The sequence below is a fragment of the Phlebotomus papatasi genome, chromosome 2 (genome assembly GCF_024763615.1).
Source record: "Phlebotomus papatasi isolate M1 chromosome 2, Ppap_2.1, whole genome shotgun sequence".
NCBI lineage: Eukaryota > Metazoa > Arthropoda > Insecta > Diptera > Psychodidae > Phlebotomus > Phlebotomus papatasi.
Window position 1 is genome coordinate 98,536,332 of NC_077223.1, and position 18,220 is coordinate 98,554,551.

At 32.9% G+C, this 18,220-nt stretch overlaps 1 protein-coding gene across 16 annotated transcripts in view; it reads right to left on the reverse strand.

The window, feature by feature from the left end:
- Positions 1–18,220, reverse strand: part of LOC129800324 (phosphatase and actin regulator 3) — a 227,358-nt gene that overhangs the window by 167,078 nt on the left and 42,060 nt on the right. For 4 of the 16 annotated variants that reach the window (XM_055844633.1, XM_055844629.1, XM_055844627.1 and 1 more), the window contains exons 1-2: positions 7,509–8,029; positions 1,258–1,848 (exon numbers count right to left, since the gene is read on the reverse strand). The exons of 6 other annotated variants lie outside the window; for them this stretch is intronic. In XM_055844633.1, the coding sequence (XP_055700608.1) occupies positions 1,258–1,552 (295 nt within the window). In that variant the 5' untranslated portion in view covers positions 1,553–1,848; positions 7,509–8,029. Of the gene's footprint in view, positions 1–1,257; positions 1,849–7,508; positions 8,030–18,220 lie in introns of those variants that run through there. 6 more of the 16 variants (XM_055844634.1, XM_055844630.1, XM_055844626.1 and 3 more) reach the window with 5 other exon arrangements.

The following is an 18,220-nucleotide window of genomic DNA, read 5'->3' on the forward strand; positions in this document are numbered from 1 at the left end:
CTTTTGCAAAGGATGGATCAAATTAACATATTCAGTTATGATAAATGTGCATTCCGAGTTTGAAATGTGATCCATTCTTTTCAAAAGGATCAAATTTGGATCAATTTGATCCTTTAATTTTTACCAGTGATTTCCAGTGGAGAGTTTAGATTATGATAATAATTCACTGGATGTGCGCAACTGGAGAATAGTATCATATAATAGGCTCAAGTCAGGCCAAGACCAGCAGTAGTTCTACTTGAGAGCTAATGTCCTCAAGCAAATACATCTGAAATTTGTATGAAGGTTTGGTTTTCAATCTAAAATGGTTAGAAAAGCTCTGTCTAGAAAGTCTTTGAAGGTAGGCCATGTACTATAAGTCATGAGAAAACCAGCACTTGGTTATAGCAACGCCTCCAGATAAATATGCAAAGTAAAATCAGAAGTGTTGTTTCTGAAATTTCATAGTTCTTAAAATCATTAAAGTTGCGGATAAGTCACTACACTGTGAGAGAAATCCGAAAAAGTTAAAATAACATTCCGGAAATGCTTATTTTACCCTGCAGTATTGATCCGAAATCGGTGTAAATATTATGCTTTTTAAGAGTATTAGGGGTTAAAGTTACCCTTTTTCATGTTAATTTCACCCCTAAAAAGGTGTAAAATTAACATTAAAAAATGTTGATATATTTTTACACCTAAAAAGTATTAAAATTATGAGGAAAAAAAGTTAATCGCACCCCCATTCTCTTCTCAGTGTACGAAAAAAAAGTTTTGTGTATACCATACGGTTACGAAGTATTGCAAAGTTACAAATTCACCTTATTTTAACTATCAACAAAAATACTTTGCTTTAGATAACGTTACAACCAAAAAGAAAACAATTAAGAGAACAATTGATGGAAGCCATTAAAATAATAAATGGTGCTAGATACCACGTTTCAGAGTATTTGGACTAAATTTCTGGAATTAAATTATCAGTGTGTTAGGCTAATCAATAAAAGATTAGCAAGATACTATATATTGGCATTGTATCAAATTTCCAGTGTCGTAACAAACAATGCTTTCTTCACTCCTATTTCAGCAATTTGTTAGATTTTCCTCATGGTGGAAAATGTTATACTTTCCCAAACAGGTGGGCGATTGAAATAAAAAAAAGTCCATAGTTTTTCGCAATAGCGCGAAAATACCATGTGGAATATTTTCCACGCATGAAGAAAAACAAGCACAGGGGGTTCTTGCGGAAAGACATGAAAAGGTGTGTATATGAGGTCATACCTATAACAGTGTTTGCTGCTACTTCTTTAGCTGCTGCAGCCGCTGCTGCGGGACCACAGTGCAAAATATCCGATAGTGAAAGTGACGATGCAATCAATTGACGCTTCTCCTCGAAATTTAGATAATCGAGTGAATTACTCCGCTGTGGTGTTACAATTGCCACGGATTTTTGCATTACAACAATATTATTGGCACCACTATTATTGCCACCACCACCACCAATTCCTGGACCACTACCACCCACATTTGGTGATGGTTGCTGCTGCTGCGGAACCATTTGGCTCCGGATCGACATAATCGTTTTACGCTAAATTTACGATTTTCTTCAATCGAATAACATACACACACTATATCCTTGTGCAATTACCAACAATACTCTCCTCACACACTCTTTGCAATTTTCTCTAATTTGAACACAAAATCGATAATCTATTATATATGATACTCCATTTCTCCACTATTCACTGACCAAAAATAATATCCACCAATTGGTTGTTTATATCAAAATATTGTTCACATTTCATTGGTAAAATCATAACATTGGCACTCAGAATCCCATTTTGGCTCTCACTTGTAATCTGCAACACACCACTGAAATTTATAGTTGCAAATTAATATGACCAATTGGTCCATTAATGTGCCTTTTTCCTCCATAAAACCCTATTTTTGGTCAGATTTATTTCCATCCCGCCTGAAATACGCACAAAGTTGAATAAGTAACTGGTCTCACACGAGCCCGATAATCAACGGAATTTCCCAACAAATATTAACCATATACCATGTTTATTGGCATTTTGCCCAAAAAAAAAATTATTTATTTTTTGCAAAACTCACAGCATTCCATCTATTAACACGGGAAAAACTTCTTAATTGACTGAAGCTTCCATGAATCAAACATTCTACAATGCTGTTTATGATAACAGAAGCAGTCTTTCATTATACTTTTCAAGTTTGTGTATTATTTATGGTAACTGCTTCACCCGTTTTACCTTTAGAAGAACTAAATTTGGAAATCATTGTCTAGAACACAATAATAAAATATAATCTTATATAAAATACGTAGAGTACGGAGTTTTTTTTATGTTATTGTTTTAACTATAAGAAAAAATTGTAGGGGAAACTGGGGCACTACAAAACACGGGGTAGCACCAAACACTAATTTTTATTTCTAAACTACTCGGACTATATTAACCATTTCTTCAGTGGACAAGCGTTCCTAGAATGCCTATAAATTTCTATAAGTCTTGTCTGAAGTTGAATATCTGATTAAAAAATCGCAGTGTTTGGTGCTACCCCTTGTTTGGTGGTGCCCCAGTTTCCCCTATATCATTTTCTTTGTACAAATTCTAATGATGTACAGAAATCATGTGGCTCTAATTACATCGAACAGACTAGGCTTTTGCTCTTTTAATCGATTTTGAAAGAAGCAATGGAGAAGTGAATATGACACCTTCATTGCTTTTGATTAGATCACTCCCTGAGAACAGCGCCATCTAGTGTAAGTAAAATGTCCAAGGCGGGAAATATTTTCAGTTGTTCAAAACAATGTAGTTCACATGATTCACAAGTATTTTATAGTGAACTTTAATTTCACTAAGCCTAGACTCATTTTAAATATATTTCAAAAGTTTTCACAAGAGTTTTATGGGTTTTATGCGTAAAATTTCCTTTGTTTTGATTTTTCATGGCATCAGCTGATTTCGATGGTGGTCGATGAAATTTCGAACAATGAATTTAAATAGACAATGTTAACGGACTATGTGATATGGAACTGTCAAGAAAAGAGCAATTGATCGGGCAATTGCTTTTTAATTTTTGTTCACGGTATTTATATTTGGACAATTTTACTAAAATATCATTTTCTTTTTAAAGAATATTGTATCAGAGAACGGAAAAAACATCAAATTGATGGAAAAATTGGTTTGGTGCCGCATTTTTTGAAATATTTTTTCCATGTGTAAAAAAGCAATGAAGGCGTAAAAAAGCAATGACCATGTAGAAAAGCCAAGTCTGTTCGATGTGAATACGTCACTCTAATTGACCAGGGGAGGAATTCTGTAACCCTGTGAAGTGATCACCTGTCAAAATTGGTGAACGTTTCACTAAAGTGATCGCAAAAGAGATTCTGTAACTTGCGATAGCTTCACGTAAAAGGATCACTTTGAGGTTATGTGTTTCACTTGTCAGTTTTTCGGTGAAGATGATGTTATCACTCGGTGACGCCAGTAAATTTTTTTCCATACTCAGCTTGAAATATAAGACCATATCATTTCTAATACACAATTCTGTTTTCCCTAGTTATTTAGTTCAAATATTTATGAAAATCTTAAATTTAATGAAAATTTCTACATACTTCCCCTCTCTGCTTCACGCAAAGATACAGAATAACTTTTCTAGCAGTCGTGAAGGGAACCTCGTGGACCTTTCACTAGTGAAGCGTTCATCGAGTTACAGAATTCCCTCCCAGGTGGCTAAAACGCTAAAATATCGTAACAGACAGATCGGCTGATCGGCGCCGATAAATCTCCATGATCGGCTGATCTGCACCCACAGTGAATCGTAAGTGGTAGTCCTATTTATCCCTTGTTTGTCACGCTATTTATCAGGATTTTACCAAAAGAATGCTCCTCCATTCAACAATATCATAAAATACAGATAGCAATGTCAAAAAACAACCATATTTGAAGTTAGAAATTTAAGGTAAACTTCGTTATTAATGTCAATTTACCTAATTTTGAATTTCAGATTCTAATTTAAATCATCAACAGCAGTGTTGAATTCCTCTGAAAATCGATAAATTAGGGTCTATCTATAATTTCAGTCTATTATCTAATTGACTATAAATTTTCCGTATAAATAAGAGATAATGGGGAAAAATCTGACATTCCTGACTCATAAATAAACTAATCAGTATTTCAAATTGACCTCCAAAAGTCACTGATCAAGTTTAACTCTTATACATGCTTCTCATGGGTTTCAATCACCTGTGACTCACAAAAATCGAAAGAGACTACCCAATTATTTCTATCCACATCAAAACAGAAATATTTTTCAGGAATTTTTTGGCACAATTTTTGACAGTCTCATCGAATGCTAAATGACCACTATTACATAAAATGTCGCATCGTGTGTTTTCATACATGAAAACTAATATATTTCAATGCTTCGCATATTAAATGAAATATTTGTGAATTACGTGAAGCAATTGGTATGACGCAGAGTCCATTTCTTTGTTCAGTCATATCTTGTTTTTTTTTCGAGGGGGGTACAATAACACCTGCCACCTGCCAGGCCCACGGGAACCCTCCTCAAATACACTCACGACGGACGAATGTACAACTCTATAGGATTGTCTGGCCTTAACTTCCCAGTCTGACTTTTCACCCTTTTCCATCTCATTCGTACTTTCAGCATTCACCCTACTAAGGGTCTCCCTTTTTCTCTTACAACATATCTAACCTTTTGCCAGGTAATTTATATGACATGGAGACTAGTCTTGGATTATAATTTGAAATTGGATAAAATGTGAAAGTGCTTAGAGATATTTATGAATATATGTGCACAACTTGCATATCCAATTAAGATAAAATATATCTAGTCAAAATATGCACTCCATCAAGAAAACAACAACGATTGCATAGGTACAAGAGACTGTCGAAGACAATTTATAGGCAATGATCGAGCAGAATGTTTGCTAGAGAATAAATTTTTGCAATTTATCGTAATTTTCTAACCGCAACGAAAATGCTGTAAATAATCTTTTTATCTTCATTGTACCTTTTCGTCTTTCTTTCTTTTTTTTTTTTTGAAAGTTAAATATCTTAGCTAGTTCATTTCACGAGAAATTCCGTCATTTATCTGAGAAGACGATAAAAAGTTCTTTAATTTTACGTGCTCTTTTTTTAGCTGCCATTCTATCATAATCACAGCTATGGAAAAGCTGTGGTTAGTTTAACTATCTCCGATCGATCTTATATCCACAGGGTAGATGTTTTAAACCGGTGGCAGCCAAAATCCCGAAAAGGCCAAAATCTTGAAATACAAAATCCCGAATGTTAAAAATCCTGAAAGGGATGAAATTATATGGAGGAAAATGTTTAGAAAAATTTCCCAAGACACGGAAGATTTCCCTTTGCCTCCAGAAAGCGCGGGTGCAATCGTGGGAGTAGCTATGACACTTTTAAGTATTCGGGATTTTGGCTTTCGTGATTTTGGCTTTCGGGATTTCGATCGGGACCCGTTTTAAACATCCCTTATTCTGAAATTTACCATTTCACAAAAGTAGGTCCGACCAGTCGAACGTTCGCAATATGCAACACCTTCGGTTTGGAAAATGATAACTCAAAAAGAATAATTAATTTTACAATTGAGCTTTGATATGTTTTAGAGTCACTTGAGTATAGATTGAAGAAATTAAATTAAACCGAGGGATCATTCTTTATTAATTTCCCGACGGAGCCACCAACTCGTTTATTCTAGAACTCGCGGGAGACTTCTCTTTACCCATATTGGAGGGCTAACCCCTGCGCAACCCAAACGCTCTCGGTAACGATTCAGGAAAGACTGAAAGGAATAGACATGCGCACAACCCTCCTCAAGATGTTACACCTAAAGTAACGACTTCTATCCCAGCGAGCATAGCTACGAGGATGACTATAACGTCCTAGACACACTTACGAATAAAGTCCAGAGACGACTAAGCTCGTTCATAGCCAAGTCAGTTCCTGACACACTACAAACGAGGCTTAGCATTCACTGGTATCCACAAAACATAACTTTCGTGGGTTTTCTGCAGATATTTCTACTGAAATGGAGTAGTACTCCTTTGAAAATAAAACTATTTTTTTATTATAAACTTTTTTTCTTTCTTTTTTCTTCTTCTTTTGCCAAACATTGTAAGAGCGGCGAACCCTATTTGTTTGAAAAATTAATAAATAATATTAAATAATAATCTATTTGTAAATTTACTTGACAATTCACTTATAAAAATAAGAATTGTTCACTAGAATCTCGGAAATGGGCTAAAGTTGCGAGTTAGCTTTAAACCTCACAAATAATTCTAATTAACAATAATTATTGCACGTGTACTAAGGCATGAATTTACTAATAATTTTATTTTCAGAGGAGTATTAATGTATTTTAGTAGAAATATCTGCAGAAAACCCACGAAAGTTATGTTTTGTGAGTGCCAGTAAACGTTAAGCCTCGTTTGTAGTGTGTCAGGAACTTACTTGGATATGAACGAGCTTAGTCATCTCTGGACTTTAGTCTTAAGTGTGTCTAGGCCATAATACTACTCTACAGGGAACTATTTTCAAATTCAAATAGAGCCGTTGAGCGCCGTTGAACAAAATTAAAAAGACTGTGCTATAATTTCAAAATCCCTCAAGCCATATTTATAATATCCTACTTTGAAGTTTGTGTTTTGAAAACTTCTTTGGCTGTTTTGATCATTCAACAGACTTCAGAGGACGAGATCTAGTTTAATTCACAGATACTTCAGGGATTCTTGTCCACTGAAGGAATGATCGACCTAAGTCCAAGTAGGTGTAGACATAAAAATCAGTGTTTACAACTACCCCATACTCACTACTACCCCACTTTCCTCTATACATTACGAAATCGGTTATAAACAAGTTTTATTTATTTTTTTCTATAAATTTCTCCCAAGTTGGCATGGTACATAAACCAAATTTGCAATGAAAAAAATCACAGTTTGCATAAGCTTATACAAGCTTATCACAAACTTCTTACTTATGTAAGCTTCTACAAGAATCCCACAGAACAGTCATCACTTTGGTATTTGTATGTAAATTTTTTTGAGCAAAAATTTTTGTGCTATATAGTGACTCTAAAGCGCGCGAGAACAAATATCACTCAAACATATGTCAAGCTTGAGGTATTTTACACATCAAAAACCACACAAAAAGCATAATAACCAATTTTCTTTAGTTTTGCTTCAAATATATTCTTCATGCACTTTTTTTTTAAATTATTTTTCAAAATAGATTGGAATGCATTCTTCACCTTTTATTGATGAGTCTGTCATTTTTTTTCTTTCAAAAGTGTATACACTGCGCGAAAAATGTGCAAATTCCACAAAATGTGCGTCGAATTTGAGATAAAAATAAATCTGGCCAAAATATTATGGAAAATTCATATATGTATCCATATTTATTGGTAAAATATTTTAAACTGAAAAACAGAAACACATTCTCCTTCACGTTGCTCTCTCACTCAATGCATTTTACCTATTTCTTAAGAATATTTGACATTGCCTCCTAAATTACTGTAGTAAATGCACACAGAAAAAAAAGAAGAGCACAATACACACCCATAGAGATAGTGGTGTGAGTTTTGTTTGATGAAAAACACGAATATTTGTCTCTCACTTGCACACTATCTAGCCACTCTTCTGTCTCTCATAAAATGGTCGGCACAAAACGATCTAATTTTACATCCATAGCATTGCATTCGATATGATTATATATTTGTGTGGCACATAATTGAAGGAATTCAGCCATGGAGACACTTTGGTTTGGAATTGGGTTTAATTTTAAACCACCTACTCTCCATCCATAACCTAACCACTAAATTATTGACAAAAATTTGGCAAATTTACGTAGAAAAATGTTGATTTAACACACAGTAAGTGTAATCCACAAGTTATTTTTTTTTTGTAGAATAACAAAAAAAAAATCTACACAACACAATCACGACGGACAACGATATTTTGCTGCCATCTCACCACAAAGAAGTGCTATAAACGACTAAATTGTTCTCTCTTCTCATATCATCATAAAACTCAGCAATACAAATTCCATAATTCTCTCTTTCTTTCCCATCTACCTCTCTCACTCACTCATCCATATTTAGATTATGTTTACACACCACTCACACATTGCCATAATCTCTCAGCAGCCATGAAATTGAGCGAAAGAAAGAGAGAGGGATACCAAGAGAAATACCTACTTGCTATAAAAAGCTCTCTCAGTGTTTGTATACAACACAAATGCACTTTATAATTTTTCTCAGTGTATCTTCTCTCTCTCTCTCTATCTCTCTCTCTTCAGAAGAACACAACTCTCTCAATCTCTCTTACATTTCAATGGCTGAATTGGACAAAATGAGAGAATGAGAGATGGAAACATTGCTTCCATGTGTTTACCGGTTAATTTCTTATTGAATAATTTCCACACTGCGCAATCGCATATTTGATATACTACCGAAAAGCACGACAAACAAAAAGCTCCAGCATCCGATACATCTCTCAGATGATGCTCATCATCCATTCATCATTTTTCCCAAATTCAACACATTTTGCACCCTAACCCTCCAATTCTAAAGACACTATAGTCGAATAATTCACCTTTAAACCTAAGAACGATAATAATTTATTCAGAGAAAATCCGTCAGCACATGGCGAATAATTTTAGCATATTTTTTTTAAACATAAAAATTACCAATGCAAATTATTTCCTTACAAAAAAAAATCCAAAAATTTGAACATATTCCACTTTCACTCTCACACTAAATATCCATATTTGATTGATGAGGATGAACAGATCGTGCAAATAAATCTCAGTTTATCAAACGATATTATACAGTTCTTTAGTATCATAAATCTGCAATCTCTAACCCTTCAACTATTTGCATGATATATCAACCACTTCATTGTCAATAATATCTATAAGCCAGATTACTTTTTCACCTTCGATATCCAATATTAAATCTGTTTCCCAGCAGTGAGTGGGTGAGAAAAATATCAATGTTGTCGCAAAATATGGCAGAGAAGGCAGTAAACTATTCGCGTTGTTCTCGATATGTTTTATATCTTAATATTTGAGGTTAATTGAGACACTCAGAGCACAAGTGGACTGTTTTAATAGGGAAATGCACACAAAGGAGACCGCTTCTGCTCTGTGAGTGTCTCAATTGAAACATTATTGTGACTATCTATAAGATAGAATATCAATAAGAACAGAAAAATACTATAAGTTAATCCAGAGGTGTGCAAGAAACCGTTGAAACCGAATTAACGTCAAAATAAGTGTTATAGTAGCGTTTTGACCATTGACATACATGTTTCATTTGACGTTAATTCGGTTTCAACGGTTTCATGCACACCTCTGAGTTAATCTAATGTCAAATATTTCTCAGTGTTTAAAATTGTGTTATGCCCAACGCACAATAATTTTTGTTTTTGAAATTGTTCATGTGAGTGAGCGAGATGACTAGATCGAGATTTCATTCACTCTTATGCCTAACGCAAAATAACGCAAATTTCAATGCGAGTGAATGAGATGTAGATCTAGTCATCTCGCTCATTCTCATGGGAAATTTTGAAAACATGTATACGAACAAAAGTCGTTGTGCGCTAGTCATTATTGAAATGTCAAAAACATGTTTACAAAACAAAAGTTATTATGCGCTGGACATAATTGATTGAAATATGAATTCATTTTAGAAAACAAAACAATGTGTTTTATCTGAATACAACGTAATATACTAAGCAACGTAGGGGAGACCAGCGTAAATTTAGCCAGTAAGTGAAGATTTTTCTTCGCCCATAATTTGTGAAAAAATGATAAGCATTAGGAAATTGGCTGTATAAAACCGTGTAGTTCAAAGCTCTAAAATCCTTCACTTTTTCTACAACGGAATAAAAAAGTTTGACACATTGGCTACACGTACCTCGGTAGATATAGCCATTTTTGAGGTACTAGTTGCCACCTGTTTTCCAGACGGAATTTTAAATTGGAGATACCAAATATTATTTCACTATTGATACACTGAAACCCACTGATGCTAAATATGTCACTAAAACCTAAAGAAAAATGCTTTAGAAAACTTTTTATGAAATTTCTGCAATTGAGTCCAAATTGATGCAAATATCCTGAAAAAATTCTTTTTCACAAATCGCACATCCAAAAGAAAATATTGCTAAGAATATCAATAGTACTTTTTCATATAACAATTATCCATTAGTAAAAAATCAATGGTAGTTTTAGCCTGACACGGAAGGTTGACAACATCTGCCCAGAGGGCTGTTTCAGTCTTTATCGTATTATATATAAAGGAGATAATTATTATCCAAGTGAAAAATATCTTTTAATTAACTTCATTAAAACAGAAACGAGGTAAAACTATGATATCTTGACTAGAAATTCAGAAAGCCAAATACTGGGGCAAAAACTGCAACATCAAAATTACAATTTTTTACCCATTTTATAAAAATGATTTTAAATTGTAGGATAATAAGATCAGACTTATAAATATTTTAGGGAATATAGGGATGTGTTCCTACTATCTATCATTAAAAAATACTTTGTTTAATGTAACATTTTAAAAGAAACAAAAAAATTAAATGGCTAATTCTACCTCTGGCTAATTGTACCCCGGTCTCCCCTACTCCCGAATCACTCATTATATACTACAGTTCGCACATTACATTACAGTACATTAGTTTACTATAAATAACAACACATATGATTTTTTTCACTTGTATTTTGAAATATATATGAATTACGTTTAAAAAGTGAAAAAAATAATAACTAAAAAAAGATTAAACTGAAATATTTATATGTTGAAATTTTAATAATATCAAAAATAAGAAATTAAAATAAATTACCAATTGATATCAAGATTCTAATTTGTTTATTTTTATACTTTTATAACAAATCAAAACTGTTTTATTTACGTATTTTGCAATAATAGTTATATTTAGTGTTTTTCGTGGGATTGTATTTAATTGCTTTATTTTATGATTTTCATTAGAAATTTATAAATATTGTATGATAAGCAAAATCATTGCTTAAACATTAATTGCTGCTCTTTTTGTATTACTTTTATTATTTTACGTATTTTCTTAAAAACATTTATGAGTTTTACACATTTATTTTAAATTATGTGATTGTAAAATAATTTGAAATAACTTTAAATCTTAAAACTTTTCGAAATTTTTCCACGCGCTCTTTAGATTCAATCATCCATTAGAAAAGTTTTGTGTATATGTATATAAGTCTAAATTTCTATTAAATATATAATTCTTTATTAGCGTCCATTTTGGACCTTGTAACATACATTGTTTAACCTAATTTACTTTAACATTAATACGTATTTTTTGCAGCTTCCAATCTTCTCAAATAATCTGCCCCTCTTCCATCTTCGTTCAGAATAAATAATTTGTTCAGATTAAATAAGAAATGATAAATTTATTAATTGAGTCCCTGTTTGAAAAATAATTGTAACTATTTTCAACAGATACTATACTAAAGTGACTAAATGTGGTGGAAATGGGCAAGACTTTCTTCTATTGAGAGAATAATTGATACACCCCAAACCCAAAAAATTAATCAAGGAAAGTCGGACAAATTTATCCTAAGATTTGATAGATATCAATCATTTTGAAAATGATGCTCTGAATTGATGGGAAATCAATAGCTCAAAATCCCAAAAAGTCAATCAATTATAGTGTGGCTCTTTAGCCACAGTCAACTGCAGAGGTTGTGCAATAAAGCATATCCCAGAGAAATCAATTTTAGTGAGAGAAGAATGTTTCCATATGGTTCACAATGTGCCAATACATCAGAAATATCTATATATGTGCTAAATATATGGCTTCGAGAATGAAAGGAGATTCAAATGAAATTCTAGTGACACAAATATATTACTTCCTGTTGTAATGATAATCCGATTAATTCATTAAATATTAATTTGATTGAACAACGACCCCATAGACGTGTTTCTCTGCAAATTTTCCATCTTTCTTTCACCCATTTCTCTTTATAGATTTCAACAAACCATAGAAGATAGAGGCAATGCATGAGGATGGCAAGAACTAGATGATGAGTTCATCTTTTGAAGGATATATAGCACAAATGATTGACAGAAACAACAACAACACATGGCAAAGAGATTTGCTTCATTTCCTTTTCCACCCAAATAAATAACAAGACAACTGATGAAGAAACAGCTTTTCCCTCCTCCGAAAAGACTATTAATACCATGAATATCCTTTGTGATGATTGAAGCAATAAATTTAGCGTCTTTGCCATTTGAATTTTTATCATTTGTCTGGTTTTTCTCATGTTCACCACATTATCCTTCACTTTATCATTTCATCCTTTTCTTCTTTTCTCTTCTGTCAGCATAGAAAAAAAAACTGCAACATTTTACTATCAAGTTTGTGATAGATGGGCAAAACTAAAAGAATTTCCCTCATTTTCCCTCTCATCGCCACAATTTTCTGCCATCGCGGAATTTGGGTCTTGCTTTAAACTTTGAGAATGAAACTATCTTATAATACCATCAACACCTGTTATCACTCTAAAATATGTTAGAGGGGTACAGTTAAGTTTCTTTAGGAATTCAGTCAAACTTTTGACTTAATTCAAGTTGAAAATTAAACAAAATATAGAAGGAATGTCTTTATAATAATGTTACCAAGTTAGAGATAAGTTCCTAATATCCGTTATAGACCAGTGTGTGACTGCACAACAACAAAGTTTTAACACAATGTGCATTTAAACTAGAAAACCAAATGCAACTTTAGCCAAAGGTATTACCCCAAAATATATTTAATCTTCTATCTATTGCTATGATGTACACTTTTCTTAAGGAAAGTATTATGTTCAGATCAATTAACAATCGATTTTTTACTTCTATTAATATCATTTGATACTCTCAAGGGGAGAATGAACAAATTTGGAAATTTTAGTGAAAAAGATTTTCACTGTCTAAACTGTGTTATCACACATGCACATTAAAATTTTAATATGATTCACATTAATTGTTGCTGGTGAGAGTCCAAATGTGTAATTTGTGTGTTTGAATCATTTTATAATCAAAATTTGATCTATTTGTTGATAAAAAGGTAGACTTGGCCCGCAAAATTTGATATAAACTGATTTATAGCATTAATGCGAAAAATTAATGCGATTTTCTCTTTAATTTTTTAATGTGAAAAATATTTATGCTTTAGGTAAATTTAAACTTATTTTTGCGGGCCAAGTCCACTTCTTTATCAATAAATAGAAAAACCCCAAATATTAAGTGACTCAAAGACACAAATAACATATTTGGACGCTCACAAGCGATAATTAATGTGAATCACATTAAAATTTTAATGTGCAAGTGTGATAACGCCATAAGTCTTTGGATCTGCTAGTCACTTTTCAATTGTCTTCTGTTATAAGTTATTTTCGGAATCTCATTTTAAACAACAACAAAAAAAAAACAATTTGGATTTGTAAGAAATTAACTACAGCTAAGATATTTCCTCTGCAAAAAATTTAAATTTAATGTATTTAAATTATTTTTATTTCTTTTATATAAAAAAAAAATAAAGATAACAATATAGAACTGAAATCAATTCTCTTTACATTTTATTTGAGAAGTCTATCGCCTTATTCAGCTGAATTCTCAAACAACCAGAAGAGAAAATAAGAAAATCATTAGATCCGAACCGAATTACCACCCCATTGATTTATCAATTTTATTATGGATAAACATGACTTTGTTTTATCTCTCCCGTTTATTAGGTGAGATTCTTAACAATCTCACCTACTATAATCCTAACAAAATTTCATGTCGTCCGATCGACCTCAAACTTGGCCAAAATGTGTTTCAGCACTTCCTGATCACGAATATATATGTGGCTATTTTACGTTCCCGGCCGGCCGGCTGGCCGGCCGGCCGGCCGGCCGGCCGGCCGCTCTTTGGAGCTTAATAGCTCCTAAACTAAAAAAGATATCGACTTGCGGTTTTCGGCAAAGGTTATATATCGGGTGAAAATTGCAACTTGGTGCATTGACCCCCCACCCCCCACCCCTCCTTCCGCCATTTTGAAGACCCCCCTTTTTTTGTTTTCTCAATAGCTCAGCCCCTATGGCATCGAGCGGGCTCAAATTTTAGTATGTTATAGCTGGGCCTTAGGGCTTTCCATCAATACCAAACTTAAGGCCCCCCGACCTCCCTGACCCGAGCTATAAGGGTCCAAAAAAAATTTCTTAAAATGGCCATAACTCCTGTTCTAATTGTCAAAATTTAAAAAATGAGGGCTTTTTGGAAAGCTCTCGTGAAATGCCACTTCCCCTTCTAACATCGCAAGTTCATAAAACCACCGCTAGGGGCACTATTATTAAAAAGAAAATTTTTAAATCTTATAAGTTAAATAACTCAAAAATTCCATTGTGCATCGGGCTGAAATTTTAGTATGTTGTAGCCGTTGATTATACCTATCAAACAAAAAAAAACTTAAGTCGATCCATAACCCCTGACCCGAGCTATAAGGGGTCAAAGTTCGAACATTGACCGGCCTCTATCTCCGGTTCTACCTAACATATCGACATAAATTTTACCTTTTTGGTTTCGTCTCGATGAGTACTTTCAGATGGAAGTTCAAAAAGTCACCACAGGTGGCGCTGTGATAGCGTCAAAATTCATCGAAATTCAAAGTCACTTTTCTCAAAAACGGCATTGTGCAAGTTAATGAAATTTTAGTATGTTGTAGTCCAGTCTAGGACGTTTCCAAAATGGTGCGTAAGTGCGCTGTGGTTAAAACAGAACCGGAGATATGAGGGGTCAAAGTTCACGAAATTCAAAAAATCATATCTCCGGTTCTATGTGACCGATTTTGATGAATGAGGGCTTAAACGAAAGATCTCACCAAGTGCTACAACTTTCTAAAATATTTGAACTTCATGGGACCAACACCAGGGGCGCCACAGTCGAAAAACCAATTTCAATATCACATAACCTCAATTATCTCGACTGTCGCTAAACCGATTTTGATGATTACTTCGACATAATTGTAGAGCACATTTGTCTCTACATTTCGGCCATACATCATTTTCCACTCAGACTACGCTATCACTCCGATTTTGCCGTTTAAGTGTGAAAAAATTGATTTTTCCCATAATAACGCTTTGAAATCACTCAGATGCCAATTTGAATTCCTCTACTCCACCAAGACACTTAAAATAGGGTTTTAAATGAAGAGTCTCACAAAATACAACAATTCTTTGATATAGTTGAAGTTCAACAAATGACTACTTGGGGCACTCTGGATGAAAAAACAAGTTAAGAAACAAAAAACCTCGATTATCTTGGCTTCTGAGTAATCGATGAGTTCAAGTTCTACGGCAAAATTATAGAGAACATTCTGGTCTACATTTCACCCATATATCACTTTTGTGCCAGTTCATCCCAATCCTTGATATTTTGGTTTAAATACAAAATTTGTATAATTTCACGAATTTGATTCAAGATAACTGAATGGCGACTCACAATTTCAGTTCTAAATCGAATTTGCATGCACTCCCAGTTAGCTCACGTTAAGAATCTCACCTACATAAGCCGGTTAGGATTATCTGTCCCTTTGAAGTTGCCGAAGATACTTTATATAATAATACAGGATACATATTCCAGATGAGGCTATATATACAGGGAAATTATTTATATATCGATTTCAAATAAAATTCCTATATGAAGGGAACCAAAATGTTTAAGTACTCTCAACAAGAGTATCAAGGGAAAAAGCCTGAAATAATGAATTCACCATCCCAATTCCGCATATCACCCAATACAATACACCCTAAAAACCCTTCACTCGCAGCATCAAAAAAAATCGCTGCATATCATACAATATTTGATGATTCATATGGATTAAAAAGAGGAAACTCCTACATAATAATATAGAATTGAAAAATTATACTGTTGCCGATGGCAATTAGCAATTAATATTACTAATAATAACAATTTTTTGGGTGTGGTGAGACCTCTGTGATATTGCAGAATATTGCGTTGGAATAGTCAAAATTATTATTTAGGACAAAAAGGCAAGTTAATTCTTCGTAGCCTTTCGTAGCGCATATTAAAAGAAATATTGTTCCAATTATAGCTTTTATCTGTGCATTTTTCTTTTTTATTATCGATTTTGCATTAACATAAGCATCAGATGACGAATTTCATCAAATTAAGATATTTTAATTTTCATTGATACTTTTTTTTTAAATTTTTCATTAATTTTTAATCTGAATTCACCGAAAGAATTGTCTAATTAAGTTAATTAGACAATTAATTAATAACAATCAATTGGCCTTGAAAATTTCATGCATTCCCAGCATTTGCAAATAATCTTCTGTATCAATACAATCTGCCCTGGTAAATGCATTCTAAAGTAAATTTCCATTTTTAGCGAGAGTATGAAAAGTTCATCTGGCGAAAAGAAATGAGAAAGTTCTCAGAAAAATAAATTTGCATTATTCAGCTGTTTCTTTAATCTTCTTTTTCATGTCTAGAGATATGCGCTCAAAAAAAAATCCCACTGTAGATTGCATTTGGACAGTTTTCCTCGTTTTTCTCCATTCACAAAACATGAAAATTCCGTCATGACTAGTAGAAAGGATAATAATTTCAAATGAATTCTGTAAATCAAGTACGAGATAATTTGTTTTTTAAAGTAGATTGTAAGTTTATTTAAATTTATAATTGAATAATTTTTTTTAAATATTTTATCGCAGATCTAATATTTGATATATCACTTTATTTTTTTATTGTGTATTGTGTATTAAAGTGCAATAAATAAAGTGAAATGTTCTGTAGATTTAAACTTTATAGATTCATACTTTATAGATTAATAAAAAGATACTTTTATTTGAAAAATATATACAGGGGGAGGGGGTAGTTTCACGCAACTGAAGATTTTTTCAGGACACATTTGTTAAACAAATAGGTATGAACCATATTCAAACTGATTGTTACGTCGTTAGTTTCTCTTGGGTATTCGCTCTTTGAAAATACGCAGCACAATTCCTAAGTTAATCGTTTTTCGTCCTAAAAATCTTTATTTTTGAAAGTGATGCATGCGCTAAACTACCCCACCTAATTTAAAATAATCAAACTATTTTCCAAATTTGAATACTTTCTTAAGATTACCACCCTCTTTCATACAGTTTATATTTTGACAAAGACCCCTAGAGAAGATCTGTTACTGTTTTCTCATCATTAACGATCATAGAACTCATATGGTTAAAAGAAACAATTTTAGGGATAATTATTTTCGTGATGTTAACGACCTATTTTTTGTGCTCATCCCTACTTCGAGGTATCTTGAATGACGTTTATGTTCTTCATACTGATTACAATATCGATGAAATTGCAACCAGCTACAAGAGCATGTTGATAAAGAATGCAAGAAAATATTTTAGGACGAGATTCTATCTAAAACATATCGAGTATTTTCCAGCTATATTTACAATTGAATATCACCAAAACTTAATTTCAACAGGAAACTTTTTCACACGTCACAGATAAAACACTTGACAGAAGAAATGGTAGAACAATGTAAAAACTATATAGTATATTCTTTTCTTTCTATTTGAGTAGTCATCTATATATCAGTGTCTTGTCTCACACAATGAATGACTCAGAGTTAGAAATTGTTTTCATTTTTTTCTCCCTTTCTTCTGCAACATATCATCAGGAGAATTTTCATTAAGTATAACATACCAACATTACTATGTTAACACGAAAATTTAATTTTCCCATTTATCACCATAGCACAAAATACACTATATCTCGCGAAAATGTGAGTGGTTTCTCTTTTGTGTTATAAGTTGCAAAGTCACAAAGGTGAAAATTCACCAGTAAAATACCAAGTACCTCACCAGCAGCATGTTGAGAAATTAAAAGACAAAACTTAAGGCAGAAGCCAGAAGATATAGAAACTTCTAAAGACCACGAAGACTCTTCCTAGATTAATTCTTCAAGCTCAAGTAGCAGGACAGTATTTTATTTAAAATAAAGTGAAATAATTAGTCAAAGTGTTCCAAATTTTCATTCACACAACTTCCTTTTATATTTGAAGGACTCTTGAAAAACATTTCTTTTTTCTTAACAAATTTCTTTACAAAATGAACCCCCAAATATCGTCTTTGTTTCCCAAGCTTTTCACCCCAAA